Source organism: Saccopteryx bilineata, chromosome 5, assembly GCF_036850765.1.
Source record: "Saccopteryx bilineata isolate mSacBil1 chromosome 5, mSacBil1_pri_phased_curated, whole genome shotgun sequence".
Classification (NCBI taxonomy): domain Eukaryota; kingdom Metazoa; phylum Chordata; class Mammalia; order Chiroptera; family Emballonuridae; genus Saccopteryx; species Saccopteryx bilineata.
Genome location: NC_089494.1, coordinates 103,194,204 through 103,220,386, shown reverse-complemented (window position 1 = coordinate 103,220,386; position 26,183 = coordinate 103,194,204). Strand labels below are relative to the sequence as shown.

At 38.7% G+C, this 26,183-nt stretch overlaps 1 protein-coding gene across 1 annotated transcript in view; it reads left to right on the top strand.

Annotated features, from left to right (window-relative positions):
- THSD7B (thrombospondin type 1 domain containing 7B) overlaps positions 1–26,183 on the top strand; it is a 1,096,947-nt gene that overhangs the window by 461,707 nt on the left and 609,057 nt on the right. The window contains exon 6 of the mRNA XM_066232872.1: positions 24,605–24,760. Within this exon, the coding sequence (XP_066088969.1) occupies positions 24,605–24,760 (156 nt within the window). The remainder of the gene's footprint in view (positions 1–24,604; positions 24,761–26,183) is intronic.

Below are 26,183 nucleotides of genomic sequence, written 5' to 3'. Positions count from 1 at the left end.
CACTTAGAGAAAATAGCAAGAAGATTAACTATTTTCTAACCCTTTACACATCTCCTATTCAACACAACTAAGAGCCAAATTTCTCGCTTTTGGGTTCCCCTATTTACTTTCTCCTGATTTCTCTTTTATCGTTAATGGAAGGGAAAACACTTTGTTATATAATTTAGACCCCACTATCAAAGTTCAATGTGTTCTTATTTATTTATTTATTTATTTATTTAACGTCGGATGGAAGACTTCTTAGAGGAGCTTTATTTTCTTTCTCTTCCAATCCTATTTTGGACATATTAGTACATTTAAACTCAACTTCACACAATTGCTTCCTTATACTATTCACAATAAATCAATCACTATTTTTAACGTGCATTTTGACCATTTATATCATAGGGTGGGGCTGGGATCCCTCCACTTATGAATAGATCTACTTTTGAGTACTTCATCATTATTTCCAAATGTGAATACTTGATATTTGATATTATAGGACAAATACCAGAATATGTCTGAGAGTTTTGATATTTATCCAGAGGATTGTCAAAACCAAGAGAAACAAAAGGTCCTTCAAAACTTAAGTAAGGAGCTACTTGGGAGGAGGTTTTACTAGAATGCTGGGAAAAGGGAAGTCAAAGGGTGGGGAATGAAACTGGCAGATGGTGAGGGCCCACAACTAATTTTGGATATAGGCAGGCCAGGTCGATTTAAAGGACCTGTGTGGGACAATTTCTGAAATGACACATATTGCTTGGCCAGTTTCTTAAATGTTTCTATAGTATAGATAGATAGACGTGCCCACTTGCTCAAAGGGTTGTTCTGTGCTTTCATTTCAGTCTCTTTAATTACTAGCATCCGCATCTTTTTTTAAAAGAAGCCAGGTGCACATGCTTTTGGGAATGTTTCTTTTTAACTGAGGAGTAATAGAATAGACCTTCTCTATTAGTAAGATAAGGAAACTTCCTTATGTGTGTTCATAAAACATAGTAGCAAACATTTATTAACTGCTCAGAGTTAAGTGGATGTCTCTTATCTCAGAGATAAACCTTCCATTCTCTTCTGTATACAGATGAAGGCTAGGACTAGACCTATATCCTTAGCAATGTTGTGACCATTCCTGATATATTTATTAGCTAAGATAGTGGAGTTATAATGTCTGCAATTTGAAAGGGGGTGGATTGATACAGACCATACTCAGACACAGTGATTTCCTTTTGAAGTGTCTCTGAGTGTAGTTTCAGATTGCATGCTGGTGATAACTACTCATTACTCTGTAAAGTTCAAATTATTACACAGACTTCTCTTATATTGAACTGTTTCTTGTTAATCTCCATCCATTACTCCCAGTTCAGTTCTGCATTTAGGAACTACATAAAATTAATCTATTTTTCATATAAAATTCAAATATTTAAAAGTAGTCATGCTATACTGTCTACATTTTTCTCTCAATATGAAACATCCCTAGTCTTGAACTTTTACTCATGAATCATATTTTCATATTCTTTCATCAAAAAGGATGCTTAATGAATTCTAATCATTTCATAATGAAGTATGATTTCCTCTTTGTGGTTACTGTCTATTAACATAAACCTTTGAATTTTAGCCTGGGATTTTTATCAAACTGAATACACAGTGGAATCTACCCTCTTTCCCTTTTGGAACAACTATCCAAATCTGTTTTATACTACCATGTCCAAAATTTCTTACATAGTGAGGCCCCAAATAATTTATTTTAAAACAACCTGAAGGAACAGAGTTCCTTGGATGGGTGGGTAGGAGTGGGTGGGGATTTTAATGAGTCTTCTAGTTATTTGGAGTCTGACCTCAACTTCTAGTTCTAATAAAGTAAAGGGATTCCCTCTCTGCCATGCCCACAGTGTGTGTGTGTGTATGTGTGTTTCTCAGATTTTAATGAGCATGCAGATTACTTGGGAATCTTTTTTTTTTTATGTCTTTATTCTTTATTTTTTTCTTTATTTTTTATTTATTCATTTTAGACAGGAGAGGGAGAGACAGAGAGAGAGGAGAGACAGAGAGAGAGAAGGGGGGAGGAGCTGGAAGCATCAACTCCCATATGTGCCTTGACCAGGCAAGCCCAGGGTTTCGAACCGGCAACCTCAGCATTTCCAGGTCAACGCTTTATCCACTGCGCCACCACAGGTCAGGCAGGAATCTTTTTAAATGCAGATTGTGATTCAGAATTCTAAGGTGAGGTGAGGATCCCGCATTTTAAATAAGCTCCCAGGAGGGACCTATGTCATTGCTTCATGGACCATACTTTGAACAATGCTGTCCAGTAGAAATCTCCAAGTAACAGAGGTAATTTTAAATTTACTGGTTACGACAGTAAAAAGGCAAAAAGAAAAAAGATAAAATGAAAGAGGAAATTAATTTTAATAATGTATTTTATTTAATAAAACATATCCAAAATATTATTTCAACATACAATCAGTATAAAAATAATAAAAATATTTTAAATTCATTTTTTGTATATATTTTGTATATATTTTATACTTACAGCACAGCTCCTATTGGATAAGTCACATTTCAAGTGCTCGGTAGCTCTCTGTGGCTACGTGGCTCCTGACCTCTGTACTGGACAGTGCAGCTCTAGATCTTGAGATTTGGCTCTCCCAGAGTCTGGGAATAGCACAGAGATGTGCATGGCACTGCTGTGAAATGTGTCAGATAAATGCTTTAGTTGAATTATCTCATAAAATCTTTACAACATTCCTATCCATAGCAACATTATCTCCATTATACAGATAAAGAAAGAGAAGTTTTGAGCTGATAGGAACTGGTCTAAAGTCACAATGGCAGGGCTGGGATTCTGATCTGGAGAGTGTGACTCTAGAACCCCTCTTCTTAGCCATAGCTAAGAGCCCCTGAGGGAAGCAGTTCTTGAATGGGAGCAGCAAAGCCTGGCCTTAGGGAGGAAAAGCAGGGAGGTGATTCTCTTTGGAGGGCTGAGGCCACTAAACACTAAGGCTGAGTTTCAATTTTTTTTTTTTTATGGGCTAGATGTATGTAGCTTACTTATGGAATTCTTAAGCCTTTGATAGGGTTGGCTAACTTCTGCGGCTTAGGCACAGCAGCCTCCTACTGACAATGTCTGTGGGAAGTATGTTTTGTGAAGATGCAAGGCTATGTCTGGTCATACTCTTGCAGTGGCAGGCCCCAAGGTGACAGGTGCCTGGATCAGCTACACCAGTGGTCCAGAGGATGACGAGACCTGCATCAGAAGGCAAATTAGCATTCTGAGAGAATCTTCAAGCCCATTCCCAGGGAACAGAGAATAGCTAGGTGGGGTGAGGGCTTGATGATGTTTAGTATATTAAAGGGAAACAGCACAGCTGTGGGCCCGTCTCTACCATCTCAAGATTAGGTGAGGTGTTGGGTATATAGTAGCCCTCCTATTCAAGAGAGATACGTTCCAGTACCCTTAGTGGATGCCTGAAACAATGTATAGTACCAAAGCCTGTATATACTATGTTTTTTCCTATACATATATGCCTATAATAAAGTTTAATTTATAAATTAGGCACAGTAAGACAGTAACAATAATAACTAATAACAAAATAAATGAAGTATAGCAATATATTATAATAAAAGTTTAGTGACTATGGTGTTTCTCCCCCCCCCAATACATATTGTGCTATACTCACCCCTTTTCTGACGATGTGAGATGATACGGTGCCGACACAATGAGGTGACCTGAGATAAACAATGTAGGCATCATGATGTAGGGTTAGACTGCTATAAGGGTTACTGAATGAAAGCACTGGGTCACCTCGCCTGAGAGGCTACTAGGGACTAAGGGCAGGAAACCCATACAGCGAGGAGTGCTGGACTAAAGTACGATTCAAGTTTGAGATGAGATAGAGCAGGATGGCTGGGGGTTTCATCATGCTACTCAGGATGGCACTTTAAAATGTATGGATTGTTTATTTCTGGAATTTTTTATTTAATATTTTCTTTTTTTTTTTTTTTTTTTTTTTTTTTTCATTTTTCTGAAGCTGGAAACAGGGAGAGACAGTCAGACAGACTCCCGCATGCGCCCGACCGGGATCCACCCGGCACGCCCACCAGGGGCGGCGCTCTGCCCCCCAGGGGGCGATGCTCTGCCCATCCTGGGCGTCGCCATATTGCGACCAGAGCCACTCTAGCGCCTGAGGCAGAGGCCACAGAGCCATGCCCAGCGCCCGGGCCATCTTTGCTCCAATGGAGCCCTGGCTGCGGGAGGGGAAGAGAGAGACAGAGAGGAAAGCGCGGCGGAGGGGTGGAGAAGCAAATGGGCGCTTCTCCTGTGTGCCCTGGCCGGGAATCGAACCCGGGTCCTCCGCACGCTAGGCCGACGCTCTACCGCTGAGCCAACCGGCCAGGGTTATTTAATATTTTCAATCTTGGGTAAAAGAAGGGAGATTGGCTAATGTATACATTTCCTCATCTGTTCTAAGTTATAGTTTACCTGGAACAGGTGGCTAGTTTTATTTTGAAAAGTCATACATTCTCTCTGCCTACAGGAGAGTTTTGATCTCTCTTCCTTTTCCTATGTAGACAGAGTTTTTGGTAGTAAAGGCAAGAACAAGAGTTTGAAAAGTAAATTACTGCATGGTGCTTATGAGGGCAGGCTCTGGCTTATTCCCTGATAGCTCTGTGACCTAGGCAAAGTCACATACTCTCCATGAATTGCAGGTACTTGTAGTCTAAAAGGCTAACAATGGTACTAGCTTCACAGGGCTTTTGTAAGCATCATATAACATCATAAATATAACATGCTTTGCTTAGTACCTGGCACTTAGAAAATATTCTGCAAATGTTACATTTTTAACTAGCATTGCCATTTTTACTCTTTTATCTTAGTATTCTATTTGCCTGAAATGCAAAGTCATTCAGTCATTTCTTACCATAAAATATTTAAAGGGCCCTTTCCCTTTTTGGGTTCCCTTTGCATTTTTACAAGCCCAATTTATTTCAAGCATTAGTTCTGACATTATTTTAATGCCATACTGAAGTCACTACTTTTTGCTGTTGGCTGTTTCCTTGTTTCTAAATTTGTGCAATCTAAAATATGTGCTCTTTGAGAGATCCCTGTGGCACCCCTTGGAACTCCTCTTGGGGGTCCTGGCAATTTAGGGATCACAATTCCTTTTTGGGAAGCCTATACCTTAAATTCACACTCCTTAAGAGATTTAAGCCACGATTTTTCTGTGACCTTTTTGGAACTAGCACGTCTGAACTACTTCCTTTGTGACCTTTGGAACTAGCAAGGCTAGCTCAGCCCTCTGTGTCTCTCACAGACGCTCAAGAAACTTGAGGGGAAGTGTGGGTGGGAAGACCAGAACCAGCTCCACTGGTCCCAGTCTCGATTCTTCTCCATCTTGGAGCAAGACTCAGTCTCTGACTGCAATATGAAGATAGAGTTCCAATGAAACAATGATTTAACCAGAAATGATGTTTTTCTGGAAGTTTAAAGGAGGAAAAAAACAAAAAGACAAATATTATGTCAAACAACAACAGTCTTCAGTATGTCATTAGACTCATTGTTCTTTCTCAGTATCATCCACCTAATTTTTATTTGCTGCTGGCTTATCTATTTTTTTTTCTTTAAACCCATGCCTTTCTTTTTTAAAAACAAAACAAACAAACAAACAAAAAGCAGTGCATGGGATTTCTTTTCTCCACATCCTTGCCAACACTTGTTTGTTGATTTATTGATGAGCGCCATTCTGACAGGTGTGAGGTGATATCTCACTGTGGTTTGATTTTGCATTTCTGACAGTGAGCATCTTTTCATGTCTATTGGTTATCTGTATGTCCTTTGGATTAGTGTTTATCTAGGTGCTTTGCTTATTTTATAATTAAATTGCTTGATTTTTTGGTGTTGAGATTTATAAGTTCTTTACACATTTTAGATATTAACACCTTCTCAGATGTATTGGTGAATATATTCTCCCATTCAATGGATTGTCTTTTCATTTTGTTGATGAGTTTCCTTTGCTGTGCAAAAATTTCTTTGTTTAATGTAGTCCCATTTGTTTTTTGGGTTTTTTTTTTTCTTCTGGTTCTCTTGCCTGAGGTGATATATCAGAAAAAAATATTGCTATAAGTCCAAGATTTGATTGCCCACATTTTTCTGGAATATTTGTGGTTTCAAGTCTAACATTTAAATCTTTAACCCATTTTGAATTTATTCTTGTGTATGATGTAAGGAAGTTGTCTAGTGTAATTTTTTTTGCATGTATTTGTCCAGTGTTCCTGATTCCATTTATTGAATAGATGATCTTTACTCGGTTGTATGTTTTTGCCTCATTTGTCAAATATTAATTGACTAGAAATCCATAGGTTTGTTTCTGGGCTCGCTAGTCTGTTCTATTGATCTATATGTCTGTTTTATTTTTATATTTTAATTTTTATTGAGTTTATTGGGATAATATAGGTTAATAAAATTATATAGGTTTTAGGTTTACAATTCAATAATATATCATCTATATGTGTTCATCACCCCAAGTCAAGTTTCTCTGTATCACCATCTATTCCTCCTCTACCCTCCTTCATTTCTCCCCACCCAATTTCCCTCCAGCAATCCCCACACTGTTGTCTATATTTTCTTTGCTTAATCCTTTCACCTTTTATTTATGCCAAGACCATGCTATTTTTGTTATTATTGGCTTGTAATATGGTTTTATATCAGGTAGTGTGTGATTTCTCCAACTTTGTTTGTCTTTCTCAAGATCACTGTTGCTATTTGGGGGTCTTTTGTGGTTCCATATAAATATTTCAAATATTTGTTCTAGTTCTGTGAAATAAATCTTTACCATCTTGATAGAAATTATGTTGAATCTTTAGAGTAAACTGTTTGTGGGAATGTGGATTTGGTGCAGCCACTGTGGAAAGCAGTATGTAATTATCTCAAAAAATTAAAAATAAAACTGCTTCATAACCCAGCATTCCAGTGCTGAGCAAAATATATTTCAGAATTATTCAAAGAAACTAGAAACAGTTGTTTGAAAAGATATGTGCACCACTATGTTGATTGCAGTGTTATTTACAATAGCCAAGATTTGGAAGCAGCCCAAGTGTCCATCAATAGACGGATAGAAATTGGTGGTATGTTTACATATTGGAATACTACTCAGATGTAAAAAAGAAGGAAATCTTACCTTTTGTGATAGCTTGGATGGACCTGGAGAGCATTATGCTAAGTGAAATAAGCCAGTCAGAGAGAGAGAGAGAAGTATCACATGATTTCACTTATGGGTGGACCATAAAGAACAAATTAACAAAAATAGAAACAGACACATAGATATGGAGAATAAACTGATAGCTGTAGAGGGGTTGGAAATTGTGGGGCTGGGTGAGAAAGGTAAAGGGATTAAGCAAAGAAAAAAAGTCCTAGAGACAGACAACAGTATGGTGATTGGAAGAGGGTGAAGGGGGATAAATGGTGATGGACGGAGACTTGACTTGGGGCGGCGAACACACAGTACAATAGACAGATGATGTGTTATAGAATTGTACACCTGAAACCTATTTAATCTTATTAATCAATGTGACCCAAATAAATTCAATTAAGCAATAAATTGTGGAAAATAAAAACATTTAATTCTTTTGATATTAACTATATTACATTTAGCAAATCAAGTCTGAGGGTTAAAAATAGTGTCAACATATTGCCACTAAATGGGACGATAGGGAGAGACTCTCAGTCCCACCCAGAGTGCTTCCTGCCGTGCTCTCTTGTCCGCACTGCCTAAGACAGCTTCTCACTTGGCAGACCCTGTCTGGCACGGCAGCTCCTTTCCCTGGCTCCTTTGTCATCTCAGCTATGAATGTACTGTCAGTCAGATTTTATAGGTGCTCTGCTTTTATTTGAATGAAATTTTTATGAAGTATTTGCATAGCTAAAATTCTCATTTTACCTTAACATACCTTTACAATTTTTAACTGCGGAATTACTTACATATAATAGAATGTTCAGATGATAAGTGTATGTTTTGATAAAGGGCATATCTAGACACATGCATTCTCACTGCTCCAGAAAGTTTCCTTTTGACACTTCTCATTCTATTCCAGCCCCAACCTCCACCAGAATGAACCATTCATCCAAATTTTGTGAGTTTAGGATAGATTGTTCTGTTCTAGGATTTTATATAAATGGAGGCAGATAGTATGTACTTTTTTGTGTTATCTTTCACTCAGCAAAACATGTTTGACCTGTATCCATGTTATCTCTCTTTTTTTTTTTTTTTACAGAGACAGAGAGACAGAGAGAGGGACAGATAGGGACAGACAGACAGGAAAGGAGATGAGAAGCATCAATTCTTTGTTGTGGCAACTTAGTTGTTCAATGATTGCTTTCTCATATGTGCCTTGACTGGGGGGATACAACAGAGCTAGTGACCCCTTGCTCAATCCAGCAACCTTGGGCTCAAGCCAGCAACCTTTGGACTCAAGCCAGAGAGCACGGGTTAATGTCTATGATCTCATGCTCAAACCAGTGACACACGCGCTCAACTGGTGAGCCTGCAGATAAGCCAGATGAGTCTACACTCAACCTGGTGACCTCGGGGTTTCAAACCTGGGTTTTCCACATCCCAGTCTGATGCTCCACCTCACCACCACCTGGTCAGGCCATGTTATCCTTTTATTGCAGAGTAATATTCTACTTTGTGAATATAGCATGATTTATCCATTTGCCTATTAGTTGACATCAGGATTGTTTTTCACTACTATTTGTAAAGCTTATACAAGGCTTTTGTGAACAAATGCTTTCATTTCTCTTGCATAAATACCTAAAGGTGAAATTCTGTATAATGGGTGGATATCGTTTTATTTTTAAAATTCTCCATTTTTTCCCCCCAAATATCCAGCATGTGTGTAACTATTAGGTTCTGGTTGCTTTATATTGTTACCAGCATTCAGTGTTTTTTATCTCTTTCACTCTTGACTGTTTTGCTAGGTGTATTATGGTATCTCATTGTGGTTTTAATTTGCATTTCCCTGGTGACTAATGATGCCAAATATTTTTTATGTGCTCATTGTATATCTCTTTTGTAAATTGGTATCTTTCACCCACTGGGGAAGGGTTTTGATAGGTGTTCAGTCTAGAATAATAATGTCTATGTTGTGCAACAGGTGGTCTGGGCTTTTCTACCCAAAGGTTACTTCTCTTCCTCCACCATTTTTTGTGACTCCCTTGAACTACCCACCATAGGTTTACATTCAGTGATTTCCAAGCAATTGACCATAGATATGATATTTAATGTGAAAGTATATGCAAATCCAGTATGTTCTGAAAGTTTTACAAATTTGAAACTATTTTCCTACCTCCTTTTAATATCAAATTGAAGTTTTTTTAAAGGTTTTATTATGTGCTATTATACCCTAGTTGAATGCTTAGCCCAGAAAGTAATGGTGTTATTTATAATTTCTTATTTAACTCTTTCTATAATATTTCTAGTTCATTCCATATAGTGGTATTATTGTATTATTTTAGGCTGTTACCAAATATTTCCTACTGTGTATTACTGAGCATCTCTTCCACTGTTGTTTTTATCTGTGTTATCATTCAACATTCTATCCTTCATTTATTCCGTTTTGCAGTTTTATAGTGGTCTTTTGTTCCTTTCCATTCATTTTCAGCTTGAAGAATACCCTGTAATTATTCATTAGTGTTGACTGCTGTGTTAATATGCAGTTCCTACTGTAGTGACATGTTGCTGCTGACTGAGGGTCAGTAGGGTATGTGCACAGAATTATTTTCAAGTAATGTTAACTAGATTACACTTAGTCATGCCATTCTCTTAACAAAACATCTGAGAAATTCTTCGGATGATAATTTTTAGCTTGAAAAGGCTAAATAATAAGGGGATCTCCTATTCAGGATCTAAAGGAACACATTTATGAGGCAATTTGGATATAATGTAGAGCCTGGAATACAGGTGTGAGTCCACTCACTGACCGGTGCTGCAGAGGGACCATCCAGCAGGCCAGGGGTTGGCCCTGTCACAGCAGGCAACTGCTGGAAGAAGGTTAAGGAACAGGAAAAGGAGGAGAGTTTTTGCTCTACTTATTTGTCATCATTTGAATGCTAGTTATGGGATCCTAAATGCTCCACTCCAAGGCTTTGAGTTGTTTGCGAGTCAATGGGCCACAATTTTGGGTGTTTAATATAACAGGAATTAAAGATTCTACCAAATTGCATTTTGATTGATGAAAATATTACATTTACTTTTATGATTTATTTTGAGATGCTCTAGGAAGCCCTACATAATAGAAATATTCTTGCTAAAATTCTGCTATTAATGTTCCTTGGCTTAGGAACTGTGTTTAAATAAAAGTGTCCTGAGTGATCGGAGAACACATTCTGTCAAATATATAACATTATATGTCAAGGACACTCTCATCCAAACGACTTTAAAGAGATAACATGCCATTTTTTTTTTTACTATTTCTGAGCAGTTTTTATTTATAAAAGAAATATATTATTGTAAAGATTTATATAAATGATTTTTAGTGCAAAAAGTTAAGAATTTCCCTGAAGCCTGCCTTAGTAATATTGGGGATAGTTAGAGGACATGAACTGGTATCAACACTTCCCGGTCTAATTTTGTATATATACAACAAACTTACAAACACAGGTCTACCTAAATATACATTGAGATGTATATTTTTCCCTTAAGAAAAATCATACCAGCCATAATTATGTGCAACTTGTTTTCTGTCACTTGATTTTTCTGTAAGTAAATATAGATAGATCTCTCATAATAGTTCGTAATTTCCATGGTTGAGATGATCTTAATTAATATAACCATTTCCCATTAAAAGGTCATTTGGGCTTTTCTTTTTTTTTTCTTCTTATAACAAATATGCAAGGAGAACACGCAGCTATCCTTCAGTGTTGTGTAGGACATCCAGTTGTAACTCTAGCTTTGTTCAAATGTCAATTGTGACTATTTTAAAAGATTCCAAGAAGTGGAATTGTTGGATTTGTGCATTTCAGATTTGATAGATACTGTCAAAACTTCTTCCAAAAGTGCTGTGCATTTTAAATTTCATAACAGTGTTCAAGTGTCCAAGCATGCCTGTTCCTATATTCTTGCCAGTATTAAATATTTAATTTGTTTTTATTATTATAATTTTTGCCAACTGGATGAGAAAATTGTAGTCTTTCTATTTAAAGTGCCCCCCTAATCATTAGTGAGAATTTATTCATCCAAGAAATATTTACTGGGCATCTTCCTTATGCTGTGAACTGTTTTTAGATACTCACAATATGAGCTTAAAGAAAGCAAAGTCTTTCTCATTCCCATGATATTTACATTCTGATGGGGAAAGAGAGAAAAATAGATAATTTGACCAAAAGTATATATGTATATTAGAGGATAAGAGGCCCTATGAACAAAAATAAAGCAGGCTAAGGAAAAAGACAATGAAGACATAGGTGGGATTATGTATTGCTTTAAATATAGTAGGAACATCAGGAAACATTTTTTCTCAAGAGGTGATTTTTGAACAAGAAACTGAAGTAAAGGCAGAGGGTGAGACTGTCACTCTCTGAGAAAGAAGTGTTCCAGGCAGAGGAAAAAGTGTGAAGTCCTAGAGCAGCAGTGTGCTTGGGCTGCTCCCTGATACAACAGGATCTCACTTGGAGGAGAGTGAAGGAGGGCAGGCAGGAAAAGCTGGATTGAGGGACGGCCTAGAGCAGCGCCAGACCAAGCACAGGCGGGCTGGCCAAAGCGAGCATTTGGGCTTCCGTCCGGTGAGATGAGATGCCTGCTTTCTCTTGAATGTGATCACAGCCCAGTGGCAGAGCCAAGCAAATGGTAAGCCTGCCTGCATCAGACAATATAGATGTGTTGCCTATAGAGAATGTATAGCAGGGATCCCCAAACTATGGCCCGCGGGCCACATGTGGCCCCCTGAGGCCATTTATCCGGCCCCCGCCGCACTTCCAGAAGGGGCACCTCTTTCATTGGTGGTCAGTGAGAGGAGCATAGTTTCCATTGAAATACTGGTCAGTTTGTTGATTTAAATTTACTTGTTCTTTATTTTAAATATTGTATTTGTTCCTGTTTTGTTTTTTTACTTTAAAATAAGATATGTGCAGTGTGCATAGGGATTTGTTCATAATTTTTTTTATAGTCTGGCCCTCCAACAGTCTGAGGGACAGTGAACTGGCCCCCAGTGTAAAAAGTTTGGGGACCCCTGATGTATAGGCTGTGATAAAACTAATCAGAAAAAATACAGAGACCAGATTAGTAGTTGCCAGGTTAGTCAGTGATGGAAGGGAGTGAGTGTGGCTATGAAGGGCTAGCACAGCAGAGCCTGTACTGATGTTAGGGTTCTGTATCTTGATTGTGTTTCTGGGCACACAAATCTATACAGATGAAAAAATTTCATAGAACTACACACACACACACACACGAATGCAGGTAAAGCTGATGAAATCTGAATAAGATCTGTAGATTTCACCAATGTCCATTTCCTGGTTTTGATACTGAATTCTAGTGTGCAAGAAATTACCATGGAGGACAATTGGAGAAAAGTACACAACAGCTGCACATTTTGGAAGTAGCTTCCTGTGACTCTATAATTACTTCAAAATAAAAAGTAAAAAAGGTATCATCAAGAACTTGCTGTTCTTAGCAAGATCATTGATAATTCTCCACCTGGGTGGGTTGCTGCACTGCACTTGGTACCCACTGTTACAGACTTAGGTTTCATGCTGTTTATTGTCATTCTTGCCTGCTAAGCCCTTGGGCAGTGGATACATTGAATTCAGGTTTTATTATGGATCAAGACATAGATAGTTTGTTTAAACTATTACCAAAAACTTCCTACATATAGTTCTTCCTTTCATATGTTCCTTACAAATGAAACTTCATATAATTGGCCAGTAATATTTTTAACTTGAGAAAGAAATGTTACAATATGTATTAGGTAACAATATAAAGTAAGCATGAGTGATACTTTGAAATTAAAAAACAATAGTTAAAACTTTGTGTATTATACTGTCTTATAAATTCTTTTTTTTTTCTTTTTTAACAGGGACAGAGAGAGAGTCAGAGAGAGAGGGATAGATAGGGACGGACAGACAGGAACAGAGAGAGATGAGAAGCATCAATCATCAGTTTTTGCCCTGGCCGGTTGGCTCAGCGGTAGAGCGTCGGCCTAGCGTGCGGAGGACCCGGGTTCGATTCCGGCCAGGGCACACAGGAGAAGCGCCCATTTGCTTCTCCACCCCTCCGCCGCGCTTTCCCTCTCTGTCTCTCTCTTCCCCTCCCGCAGCCGAGGCTCCGTTGGAGCAAAGATGGCCCGGGCGCTGGGGATGGCTCTGTGGCCTCTGCCCCAGGCGCTAGAGTGGCTCTGGTCGCAACATGGCGACGCCCAGGATGGGCAGAGCATCGCCCCCTGGTGGGCAGAGCGTCGCCCCTGGTGGGCGTGCCGGGTGGATCCCGTTCGGGCGCATGCGGGAGTCTGTCTGGCTGTCTCTCCCTGTTTCCAGCTTCATAAAAATTAAAAAAAAAAAAAAAAAAAAAAAAAATCATCAGTTTTTCATTGCGATACCTTAGTTGTTCATTGATTGCTTTCTCATAAGTGCCTTGACCGTGGGCCTTCAGCAGACTGAGTAACCCCTTGCTTGAGCCAGTGACCTTGGGTCCAAGCTGATGAGGATTTTGGCTCAAACCAGATGAGCCTGCGCTCAAGCTGGTGACCTCGGGGTCTCGAACCTCGGTCTTCTGCATCCCAGTCCGACGCTCTATCCACTGCGCCACCGCCTGGTCAGGCATGTCTTATAAATTCTTACAGTTCTTATTTGGTATTCTTAAATTATCTAAGCAATAGTAATATATAAATAATGTTTTTATTTTCTCATTTAAAATTTATAATTTTATGGCATTCAGAATTTTATTGCATTGGTTAGAAAATCTAGTACAATGGTAGATCATAACATGTTAGCAGATATTCCTGCCTTACTTCTCACCTAAATATTTAAAAATTTTCACTTCTAAATGATTTGGTTGTGATTTATATCAGATGATATTTATTAAGTAAGGAAGTTTGTTTGTTTGTTTTAGAAATTGTTTTATTATTAATAATTTTGGAAGTTATAGATAAATTATATCTATATTATATATTTTATATCATTATATATAAACATGTATGTATATATGTATATATATGTATATATATGTGTATATATATATACATACACACTTACTGAAATGACATTTTTAGGTTTTTTTGTTTGTTTGTTTGTTTTTGCATTTTTCTAAAGCTGGAAACAGGGAGAGACAGTCAGACAGACTCCCGCATGCGCCGGACAGGGATCCACCCGGCACGCCCACCATGGGGCGGCGCTCTGCCCACCAGGGGGCGATGCTCTGCCCATCCTGGGCATCGCCATGTTGCGACCAGAGCCACTCTAGCGCCTGAGGCAGAGACCACAGAGCCATCCCCAGCGCCCAGGCCATTTTTGCTTCAATGGAGCCTTGGCTGCGGGAGGGGAAGAGAGAGACAGAGAGGAAGGAGGGGGGAGGGGTGGAGAAGCAAACAGGCGCTTCTCCTGTGTGCCCTGGCCGGGAATCGAACCCGGGTCCTCCACACTGATTTTTAGTTTTTTAATTCATACAATAAGTTACATAAATAGTTATCTCAATGTGGAACCATTTTTGCTTTCTTAGGGCAAAATATCTTGCTCTTTTACATTTTCAATCTTTGAATGTTTTAACATGGTGCTAGGTTAAATTTCCAGTACCACAGACATATTAGAAACAGAAATATTCTCGAATGATTGCCATTTGGATTTGTGCACACTCCTGTTATAATACAATTTTATTTTAGAAGTTTTTTTATAGACTTGCTAATCAGATGCTGATTTTCTCCTGGAAATACTTATGTCATGTACAGTGGGTACTAGGCACATGGAAACCTAACTGATACTTGTTTTATAATAGTCCCTTATTTTTATGTTTGAAACTAATTCCTCTAATCAAATTATAAGGTTGCCAAGACATGGGATTCTGTGATTGCTCGCCTGGGAATCTATAGCAGTGCCTAAGAAGAAGGCTGAGAACTAATGCTCTGCTTTGTCTCTGGAAGCAGTCAGTTGGGTGGGGTAGGAAGAGATTTAGTAGTTCCATTATACTGCAATTTCAGCTCAGTTAGCATATCTTATCTGGCAGAGATTTGTGTTAAATAGGTACTTTCTGCTTCCAGAATATTTCCTTTTGTGAGGAATATATTCTTTCCTTTTAAAATTGCACTGCTTATTGCTAAGAGGTTAACAAAGGTAAGTGGCTTAATACGGACTGTGTCACACTGCGTCTATTTAAAACTTTGGACTTGGGAATCATTAACAAATAAATTTAACATTCTGACCTTTAATGCATGCTTCTATTAACCTGGCTCTTAGTTCTGTGAGCCATTTTTCATTCTGGGTCTCATTTATTTCTAATAAACTATACTGGCTAATCTCAGACCTTAAGAATCTGTAACCAATTAGTTCTTCCATCTGCTATGTTTTATTGGTTTGGGTCATATTTCTTTTCTTGATCAGCCACCCAAAAATTTCTTTTCCTTTTGAAAATAAATATCTCTTAGTTTAAAAAAACCCATCTCTGATGAAGTCCCTATTTTTTCAAAGTTTTCAATTATAAAACAACTCATCATCATTTATGACCTTAAGGCTGCCTTTGATTCCAGGGGCACCGTTAAACCAGCCTGACTCTGCAGGCGTTTCGTTTCCTTTAAGACCAAACGTGAGCAGGGCCATCAGCAGCATAACTGCATCATTGTGTGAGTTAGAAAAGGCCCCCCCTTCAAGCAGGTGTATTAGAAATAGCTATCCTTTTGAGCATAAACCAAAGGGTGGGGTTTGGCCAGAGGAACCTGGCTGGAGTTCAGCCCTACTTCTTCGTTGGCAAGGTGACTTTTTTGTAGGCTCAACTTACGCAACCCTATGTACCACCTATATATCAGCATTTTCAGTTATCTTCATAATCTTCCAAATGTTCATCAAATATTTGCTACCTAACTCACTTTCTGTTTAATACCTGAGTTAAAGTTGAAACTCATATAAACACATTAATTTATTTATGTATTTATCTAAAATTTGTTAAATGCTGACTTGTCAGTCCCAGACACACTTGAATTATAGTGCTGAGCAGGATAGACAGAGGGCCTATTCCTGGGCAATTTGTATTGCAGAGAGGATTTCACTTAATTTATGTTATTATTTGAATACTTACCAGCCTTTCAACTTAAGTAAAATGTTTCTTTAAAATTGCTTATTGGAAAAGATAATCCTGAATTTCTTTTTTTTTTCTTGGCAGTAGACACTTCACTTGCTAAAAACATGGTAATATTGACTCTCAGATATAAATATATGCAAAAACAATAGGGTTTTTGCAACCTTATGGGAAGGAGAAGAAATGCCCATTTCCTGGAGAATATTGTCATCTGTATAATAAAATTATGCCCTCAATAAAGGTGATGTATAGGTGTGATTAGGGTATGATAAGATTAATCAAGAGTATTTTATCTTGGCCAGGCAGTGGTGCAGTGGATAGAGCATCGGACTGGGATGTGGAGGATCCAGGTTCAAGACCCCGAGGTCGCCAGCTTGAGCATGGACTCATCTGGTTTGAGCAAAAGCTCACCAGCTTGGACCCAAGGTTACTGGCTTGAGCAAGGGGTTACTCGGTCTGCTGTAGCCCCACGGTCAAGGCACATATGAGAAAGCAATCAATGAACAACTAAGGCAGGGGTCCCCAAACTTTTTACACAGGGGGCCAGTTCACTGTCCCTCAGACCGTTGGAGGGCCAGACTATAAAAAAAAACTATGAACAAATCCCTATGCACACTGCACATATCTTATTTTAAAGTAAAAAAACAAAACGGGAATAAATACAATATTTAAAATTTAAGAACAAGTAAATTTAAATCAACAAACTGACCAGTATTTCAATGGGAACTATGCTCCTCTCACTGACCACCAATGAAAGAGGTGCCCCTTCTGGAAATGTGGCGGGGGCCGGATAAATGGCCTCAGGGAGCCGCATGTGGTCCACAGGCCGTAGTTTAGGGACCCCTGAACTAAGGTGTTGCAACAAAAAACTAATGATTGATGCTTCTCATCTCTCTCTGTTCCTGTCTGTCTATCCCTCTCTCTGACTCTCTCTCTGTCTCTGTAAAAAAAAAAAAAAAAAAAGAATATTTTAAACCTATTTTTAAACCTATTTTTTTCTATTTTATCTCACTTGAGAAAAGTTTTGGAAGTGTACTCAATGTTTACTTGTTTATTTTCCTGGCACAGTATTACTATTACAGCACATTTTTTCTGTCATAACTTATTGTAGGCCCTGACTGGTGGCTCAGTGGATAGAGTATCAGCCCAGGCATATGAATTTCCTGGGTTTGATTTCCGGTCAGGGTACACATGGGAAGCAACCATCAACTTTTCTTCCTCTTCGTCTCCCCCTTCTCGCTCTTCCCCTTCTGCAGCCAGTGGCTTGATTGGTTTGAACATAGCCCCAGGCACTGAGGATGGTTTAGTTGGTTCCAGCAGTCAGCCTCAGGTACTAAAAATAGCTCAGTACCTGAGCATCAGTTATGGATGGGGTTGCCAGGGGGATGCAGATCAGGGCGCATGTGGGAGTTTGACTCACTATCTCCCCTCCTCTTACTAACTAACTAACTAACTAACTAACTAAATAAATAAATAAATAAATAAAATTTATTATAAATGCAACACCATAGGTATAGTATAGTATTGAAGTGCATAAGCTTCTACGAGCCCTGGTTCCATGTTTATCACATATTAGCTTTGTTGTTTTAGGCAAGTAATCTATCCTCACTTATTTTATTTATAAAATGGAAACAATAATTGTAATTACCTTGAAGTGATTGTAATGAATAAGTGAAGAATTGTATTTAAAAGTTTAGCACAGTGCCTAGAATCAAGTGGGCTGTCAATAGGTATTAGCTATTATTACAAACATTAATCAATGGAATAAGCACTTGCAGTCATTCTCTCATTTAGCTCTTGTAATTGTTTGTATGGGAAAGTAAATCCACGCTTCAGGTTAGAGTATGAGGAGGGTTCTTGAACTAAACCCCTTTTAGTAGTTGCCTGTCTCTGACTGCATATCCTGTTGTTGACCTCTCTGGAGATAACTCCCTCTTACTCTACTCTCTGCCTTTTCACTTTTTCTCTTTGCCTTACCACTTCCCCATCTTTCATTTATCTCCTTTCCATTCTCTCTCATCACTGATGATATTTTTATCTTTATAACGTATAAAAAATGCCATTTAGGTCAACTCTTGTTTTTTCCAGCCTTCCCAGACCCCCGTACTAGCTTTTAGCAAGACATCTGACAAGAAATTCTCAAAATTGGAACAGAGGACAGAATATCTGATGACGAAATACCATATATAAATTTAAGGTTGAAAATTGCTATATTTGTCCCTGAATTGTATAATTGTTGAATTTGATTCTGATTACTTCCTAAAATTATATGCATACTTATTTATTTTGTCTTAGTTTTATTGTGAATATTGTTCTGCATCTTTGTCTTGAGTGTTGTTACTCTGCAGCACTGAGAAAATCACTAGTTGATGGACCTTTTCTAATTGGCTATGCAAAATGAATGAAATTCAGAAAATTTTTTAACCTGTGGCCAAATTTCACATAATTATTTCTAGTTGCAAGAATTATTTTTAGATATTAAATTCACTGTACATACGCACCCATTTTCCTGCCAAATTGTATTGTGCGGTACTTTGCAAAGAGAGTTACAATATGGCTAAAATTAAGCTTTATTAGGTATAATAGGATGAGATGTGATTTGATTCTTTATGCTGCCTATAAGTGCTGGAAGACAGATGTGTTTTTATTCTATCCACTGAGTTAAAAGAATGATACATTATTTTCAAATCCCAGTGGCAAAAGGCAATTGGAATAATAATACATGAAGCTTCTTGAAGGAAAATAACCTTCTGGTTGGAATTGTGATATTATTTATCTTTCCCCTTCAACCACTTGACTTTTTCAGTCTGTAGAAGAAGCCTATTTATGTTAGCAGGGAGGTAGATTGAATTTCTGCCAAATCAGTATACTCAGTAAATGAATATGTCAGAAGCAATATTGTTTCTCAAAAATCATTTAGAAAGCAGAATTTTTACATAAGTAAGCTCTTTCATTAGTTTTGAATTAAATTTTATCAATTGCTGTTTCCATTATGACTATTTCTTGGAGAAATCCTGCGGAATGTGGAGGCCGTGAGCTTTGAGTGGGAATTCCCTTTGACATTTATAGTCCCTGCATTTGATTTGGGAAATTGCAAGCAAGTTAACATCTTTGTTTAACTTCTTTGTGCAGGTTGATGTCGTTCTGGAAATCAAGTTATATAAAATCAACTAAAGATGAGATGTGATGTTTGTAGGAGTACTTAGTACCCCTGATAGAATGCAGGCAAATAAGCCAGCTTTTAAGAGTTCAAGAAGTAGCATCACCTATATTTTCTTTTCATCTTTTTGAAAATAGTAGAAAAAAAGCACTGTCTTGTGACTATTTCCTTGCTCATCTTCAGGATGATTCTTTCTTTCCAGAGGAAAAAGTGAACTCCATTACACTGTAGCAGAATTACCTCAAATACTTCATGAATTTTGAAAGTTTTTCTTTCAATAACAGATATATTAAAAAAATAAGAAATGCCATTAACTCCTATGATAACTTTTTACTTTAAGCAAATATAGCTCATTTTTAAACAAACTAGAAAGAGATGCCAGGTTATTAATTATAATTAATTAGGTATTATTATACAGTTTCAATTTAATTTATTTTTGAGCAGTTCAAAGGCATTGAATTTTAGATCTTACAAAATGGCCATCAGTAGGGGCGGGAGTAATATATTCTTATTGAATCTTTGCCAACTTATTGCTGTATTAATTCATATTAGTTTGAATTAGAGCTTGATTTAGTTTCAAAGAATAAAATGTGAAAGAACTCATTTTTCTTTACAATGGCAGTCACATGTTAATGATCACAACAGGCATTTTTCTTCTTAATTACAATTCATTTTGATTGAATTAGTATGCTCATATGAAATTACCTTGTGATTAAGGAAAATCACGAACCTTGTACATTTCTAGAATTAAGAATAATTTTTCTAAACATTCAGCATATCATCTACCAAGTATATTTTCCCCATTGTTAATTACTATGCTCTTCATGGAGTTATTCATTTTTTAAGGCGACTTTGCACTCATTAGTAGTGGACTTTCACAGTTCTTGTAAGGCAGGTCAATTTAATAATTTTTTATTGAAGATAAAAAATTTCAGGGTAGGTAACAAACTACTTAAAATATTAATGACTATTGCATATGTACAATTGCTTATAATATTGTAATATATTCCCTAGCATTTAGAAAGCTACCGCTATGAAATGATGTTAATGTGTCCTAGTTATAAGTTATTTTGGCTCTCTAACACCGTGTGACTACAGGAGGCCTTCAGAGGGGCTACTGTTGCTGCCTACAAAGGCTGAGTAACGTGTAAGACCTTGGGTAATTGCTTACCTAGTCTAGCAGTTAGCTAACCAGGAATTGCAGAAGGCCTCAAGGTAATATGATCTAGTATAGGCAGCTGGAAAAAGTGGGACAAGGGACAAGCACAGCCCTGCACTATTAGGCACACTGATTTAGAGCAAAAATTCATTGCATTAAAGAAGACAGAGTTAGTAAATGGAAGTAAAGTCATTTCAGTCCATAGATCCAGTGAAGGGGGTGCAGGAAAGTAGAAAAGCAGCAATTTTTCCAACAGACATTATGGCCAGGGTTTGGCCAAGAAGAAATTGTGCTTCATTAAAGTAGAATGCACAGACCATCCAAGTTCAGGTGGCCCAGGGAATGGTTCCCACCCCAGCTACCCCCAAAATAATTTTATTACTACAGGAATAAATATCAATAAAACACATAAATAGTCATTTCAGGTGGAGCAAATTTCAGTCTCACTACCTCCTGCTTAGTGGAGGAAGTCTGGGAAGCAGCGTTTCAAAGTATCAGTGAAGGAGGAGAGGGATTTGGGGTTTGTTTAAGGGTTAAATGGAAGGTGCAGCCTTCTGGATAGAAACCTTAGAGCTGTTTTGGCACTGGCTGCCTCCTGCTCTGGTCATTGTGATTCAAACCAAATATCCTTGGTGTAAATGACCTCATATACCCTGTCTGCTGTCTTCATTTCATGGAAGGAAAATGAAGAGGGCCAGGTGGAGGTGAATCAACCACCTGGGACAAGACTTGGGGCTTGTTCTGCTCTGGTTTTGCTGAGTGAACTCAGGAAAAATACCTACTGTCTTTGGAGTTTAGTTTTTTATAAAATTGATGAATTAAACTAAATCAATTAGCTCAAAAGCCCCCTTCGAGCTCTGTCAATAGGCGTGGAAATATCCCGTGTTCACTGTTCTCAGGAAGATGATTACCTAAGTGGTTCAAAGCTGGTAAGTGCTTTGTGACTTACTCATGATTTATTTGTAGAGCAAATGTAGCCCAGGGGGTCTCAGAAAGAGACAGGTTGACCCAAGCACATTGATTCAATGCCTAAATAAAGCATCTTATACATGTCACCTGGGACTGGAAGAATTTATTGATAGGGATAAAGATCTACTGTCTGTCACAGCAGCAGGTGCTGAAGAGGCATAAGGGCTCTGACAAATGGCCTCAATTCTACCCTCAGGCCTCCAGCTCTGTCACTTAGTAGTCTCCAGGGAAGTCCCTCCCAGTTCTTCTCTGTCTTGCCACGGTCCTCTCTCCCATTTTCAAATCTCAGTAGTACCATTAACCCTAATATCCAATAGTCAATTGATTGACGTTAAGTATTTATCAAAAGGGACTACTGGGGATCTAACCCCATACCTTCCAATAATCCTCAGCCACCCTCTAAAAATAAGCCATATAAGCATAATATCTGTAAAACCAAACACAGCTTTAGGCCAAGTTCCCCCATCTCTTCCCAATTGCACTGCCAACCTAGAGCATTACCAACACAGACAATCTAGAGCTGAAGAGAATGAGTGCAGGCCTATTGTGTGCTTGGTCATTCACTGGTGGACTAACTAGTTTCAACTCAAGCACAGAGGTTATAGCAGTAAGTGTCTTATGGGTCTTGTTGCTGAATGGTTTGGGATATTTTCTCTGCACTGATCATCAAACACAAGGTCTGTCTGACTGGTGTTGCAGGGAGACAGCCAAGGCAAAGGAAAGAGAAGCAGCCGTAACTGATTTCCAGTCTGGTTGTTGGACGCATGGACTCATGTGATTGTTTTCAGCGCATACTGGCATGTGAGCTCCAGGAGGGCAAGGGCCTTGTCTGTTTCACTCACTTCTGGCTACAGCACCTAACAGGCACTTAGCAATGTAGGCTGACTGGCTGATAGAGAGGCCACTTAGTGCAGTGGTTAAGAGACAGACCCCTGTATCCAATTCCCAGCTCCACTGCTCACTAACTGGAAATGTGAGAAAGAGAGTAAATATTTCTGTGTTGCAATCTTCTCATTTTTAAACTAGGAAAAATAATAATATATATCTCAAAGGGAAGTTACGCAGGTTCAATGATTTGATATGTATCAGTGGGTCTGGCATGTACTATGTGTTTATTAAGTAATTAAATGAATCGGTTTACATGCCCCAGTTTCTTTTCCATCATTGTCAAGGTTTTGTGTTTGAAACTAAAGTTTGAGTTTGTGGGAACACATTCTAAGACGCAAGGGACTGGACGAAAATGTTATTTCTGCTTTAAGACCTTTGTCTCTGCAGCCTTCCATTTATATGAAGCTCTGAAGCATTGCTTTCCATCAGTTTGCTTAATACGCTACTAGACTTCCCCTTCTTGACTTAACGCTCCCTGAAAGCGGATGCCACTCAAGAGAGCCTGACTGAGGGAGGGTGCTCAGTGGCTTCGGCATGAATGCGTAATTTACTCAGTGCCTGTCTGTCTTGTGTGTCTTCTCTTGCTCATTGCTAGGAAAGAAATGACATACCCCTCCCTCCATCTTGCAGGTTCGTCTTTTCCCACAATCCATCAGCGGCGTGTGTTCATCCCCAGTCCTGGCCACGCCAGCCTCCCCTCCCACGGTTACCATCACCAGTGTTATCTGTCTTCACCCTCCCTATTGCGTCCCCCATACCTGTTCTCTCTCCTTCCCTCTCTCTTCCACGGCTTGCCACCTTTGATATTTACATATGCAATCTTTCTTTTCCTCTGCCTTTTTTTTTAGGTCAAATCCTTTTGCTAAACTGTAAAATAATTAATTATTATTATTTTCCTTTGAAATGTTTTATTTTTCTCATTCACCCTCCTAATCACCTCAGGCTGCTCTGTTATTCACTAGAAACCCTTTTTTCCCTCATGGGTTACAACTTCTTCATGACAGTATTTTTTTCAATTTTTTTTTTTTTTTTTTTGCTATTGTTTTGGATTATGTTCAAAGTTCTGCTGCCTAGAGCAGTGATTTATTGCCAACTCCATCCAATTTAACTCACATCTCACGTAAAGTGTGAGGAGGCAGACTGGATGACATGATTCACCAGTGGTCCTCTCACACCGGTCTCTGCCTTTGAAGCAATTCTAATCTGCTTCACGGGGTGGAAATAGCACAGGAAATATTTAGATAGTCGTACAAGCCAGTTGATAAGATAAAACCTTCTGAATGTAAGTAATTTTGCTCACACAGTCTAAATCGCTCCAGACCTTAGTGTGAGGCTATTCTGTGCAAGTGCAGTTATGCATTTGGTGTCTTTTAGATTGTCATTTTTTAGGTATCGGTATCCTAGCTACTTTAATGCTTTAAACTCCACAAGGATCGGGATCTCATGCTCTCGTCATCATCTGTGCATATTCCAGGTGCCCTGAGTGAGTGCCTCTGCTGGCAGACGGGCGCTGTCTCCTGAAGCGACTCAGTTCTGGGTGTGCCCTGGGTGCGGGCGCACACCAGGACATGCTCAAAGGCCTCTCCTTTGGCAGTCCTGTGGCTCTTTAGACACTCCTTGTGTCTCTGGGAAGCCTTATTAATGAAACTGACATTCAGGGACTAATTCTTTAGTCACAGATCCTGATTATTCTTCCTATTTTAAGAACCATTTTCCTCTGTGTCTTCACAAGCTCCACCCCCGGGGGAGCCACAGCCACAGATTGGTTATGCTAAACACCCCACCTCAGGGGTTTAATTGTGATCTTTCACAGCAACCCAGGCATTTATTTAGTTGAGATGGACTCATCTTAATGCTTCACAAAGCCATTTAATATTTTTATTTTGAATCATAGGCCTAGATAATTTGTATGTATATTTTTAGTCCTCTCTTGACTCCCAGGGATTACTCTGTGAAGCAGGAAACTCAAAGCATGCCCTTTTTTGCTGCCTTTTTTTTTTCTTTTTCTCACTCCAGTTAATGTGCAGTGAGCAGTAAGTGTTAGAGTGTTTTATGTTTCGTTTCCATGTATCTTTTTAACCGTGGAGCTGATGTGGGCAAGGCAAGCACACAGATAGGAGCGGTTTTAGGGATGACCAAAGAATGTGATGTGGTCCATTACTTTTTTCTTTTTCTTCCTTTTAGTCTTTAGACCTGTGGAAAAGACACTCTGTGTGGGACCCACCCCCGCGGCTTCTCAGCTCTGCAGTGTTCCTTGCTCTACAGACTGTATTGTGTCCTCCTGGTCAGCCTGGGGCCTGTGCGTCCATGAAAACTGCCACGACCCTCAGGGGAGAAAAGGTGAGTGGCTGGTTCCCCCGTGCTTCTTTGCTTTCAGGGCGCACATGTTTATTCTGGCAGCAAAGTAGCCAATCAAACCTTCTTAAGACAATATTTGTTTGTAAAATTTAGATAACAGCTCAAGCCTGACAGCATTGAGTTATTCAGGAGGCCATTGGGGAGATTTTTATGAAACACAATCTCTGACCTTGATTGACCTTCCAATTGGGCTCAGAGCTACTGAAGTGACGATTACTCAAAAAATGGTATAACTTAGTGTTTTATATATATATAATAATCTGAGAAAAGTAGGTATGATTGCTGTATACATATCAGGAAACAATGGTTTTGCTGTCTGTTTTCAGATTTCTACATGCTAAATGTCATGTTATATTTCATATTTTTATGAGAGGCATATATTTATTTTCAGATGTCCTCTGCCTTAAAATAAAATCTTAAAACTTTATGTGTTGGTTTAATTTTTTAGATCTCTTTAATCTTGTTTTTGTTTTGTTTTGTTTACTGTTGAAATACACATCTTCATCTTCAAAAGTTCATTTCAGGTGACATTTTGACTTCTCTTTCATTGGCTCTTCAGTTTGCATTAATATTATGTCCCATTAAACGGCAGTGCTAAAACAAAATGTTCCCTTTATTAAGATAAATGTGATCCAAAGACATTCTAGAGGTTAGGTTGCACTTCCTAAGCACTAATTCTAGTTATCACATGCAGAGAAAGAATACATGGGCAAGCATTTAGTGTTCCAAAACTGGTACCCTCAACTGAAATTTAGGTTCGTGTGAAAGCTGACCTTTTATTCGTGCCTGCAATGCACAAATGCACATTATGTGTATACCCAGGTTCACACACCTGTCCCTGGGCTTTCCCTTCATACTTTCTCCTATTGTAAGGCAGAAAAAGAGGGTGTGTACTGAATCTAAGGCAAGAATTAATTAATTTTGTTATATTTTTCCAAGTGGGAAGAGGGGAGATAGAGAGACAGGCATGTCTCTCTCAAGGGCATGCCCCACAACTGGGATTCACCTGACAACCCCCACCTGGGGCCTATGCTCTGCCCATCTGGGGCCATGCTTACAATTGAGCTAATTTTAGTGCCTAAGACATAGGCTTCACAGAGCAATCCTGAGTGCCCAGGGCCAATGCACTCGGACCAGTCAAGCTGTGGCCCCAGGTAAAGGAGAGAGAGAGAGAGAGAGAGAGAGAGAGAGAGAGAGAGAGAAGGAAGAAAGTGGAGAAGTAGATGGTTGCTTTTTCTGGGTACCCTGACCAAGAATCAAACCTTGAACATCCACACAATAGGCCGATGCTCTACCACTGAGCCAACTGGCCAGGGCCATAATTTTATTATCAAACACCAAAAATCTGGATGTCAGTGGAACCTGGAGTAGGTGGCGGCTAGTGCGACTTCCTTATTTAACATGT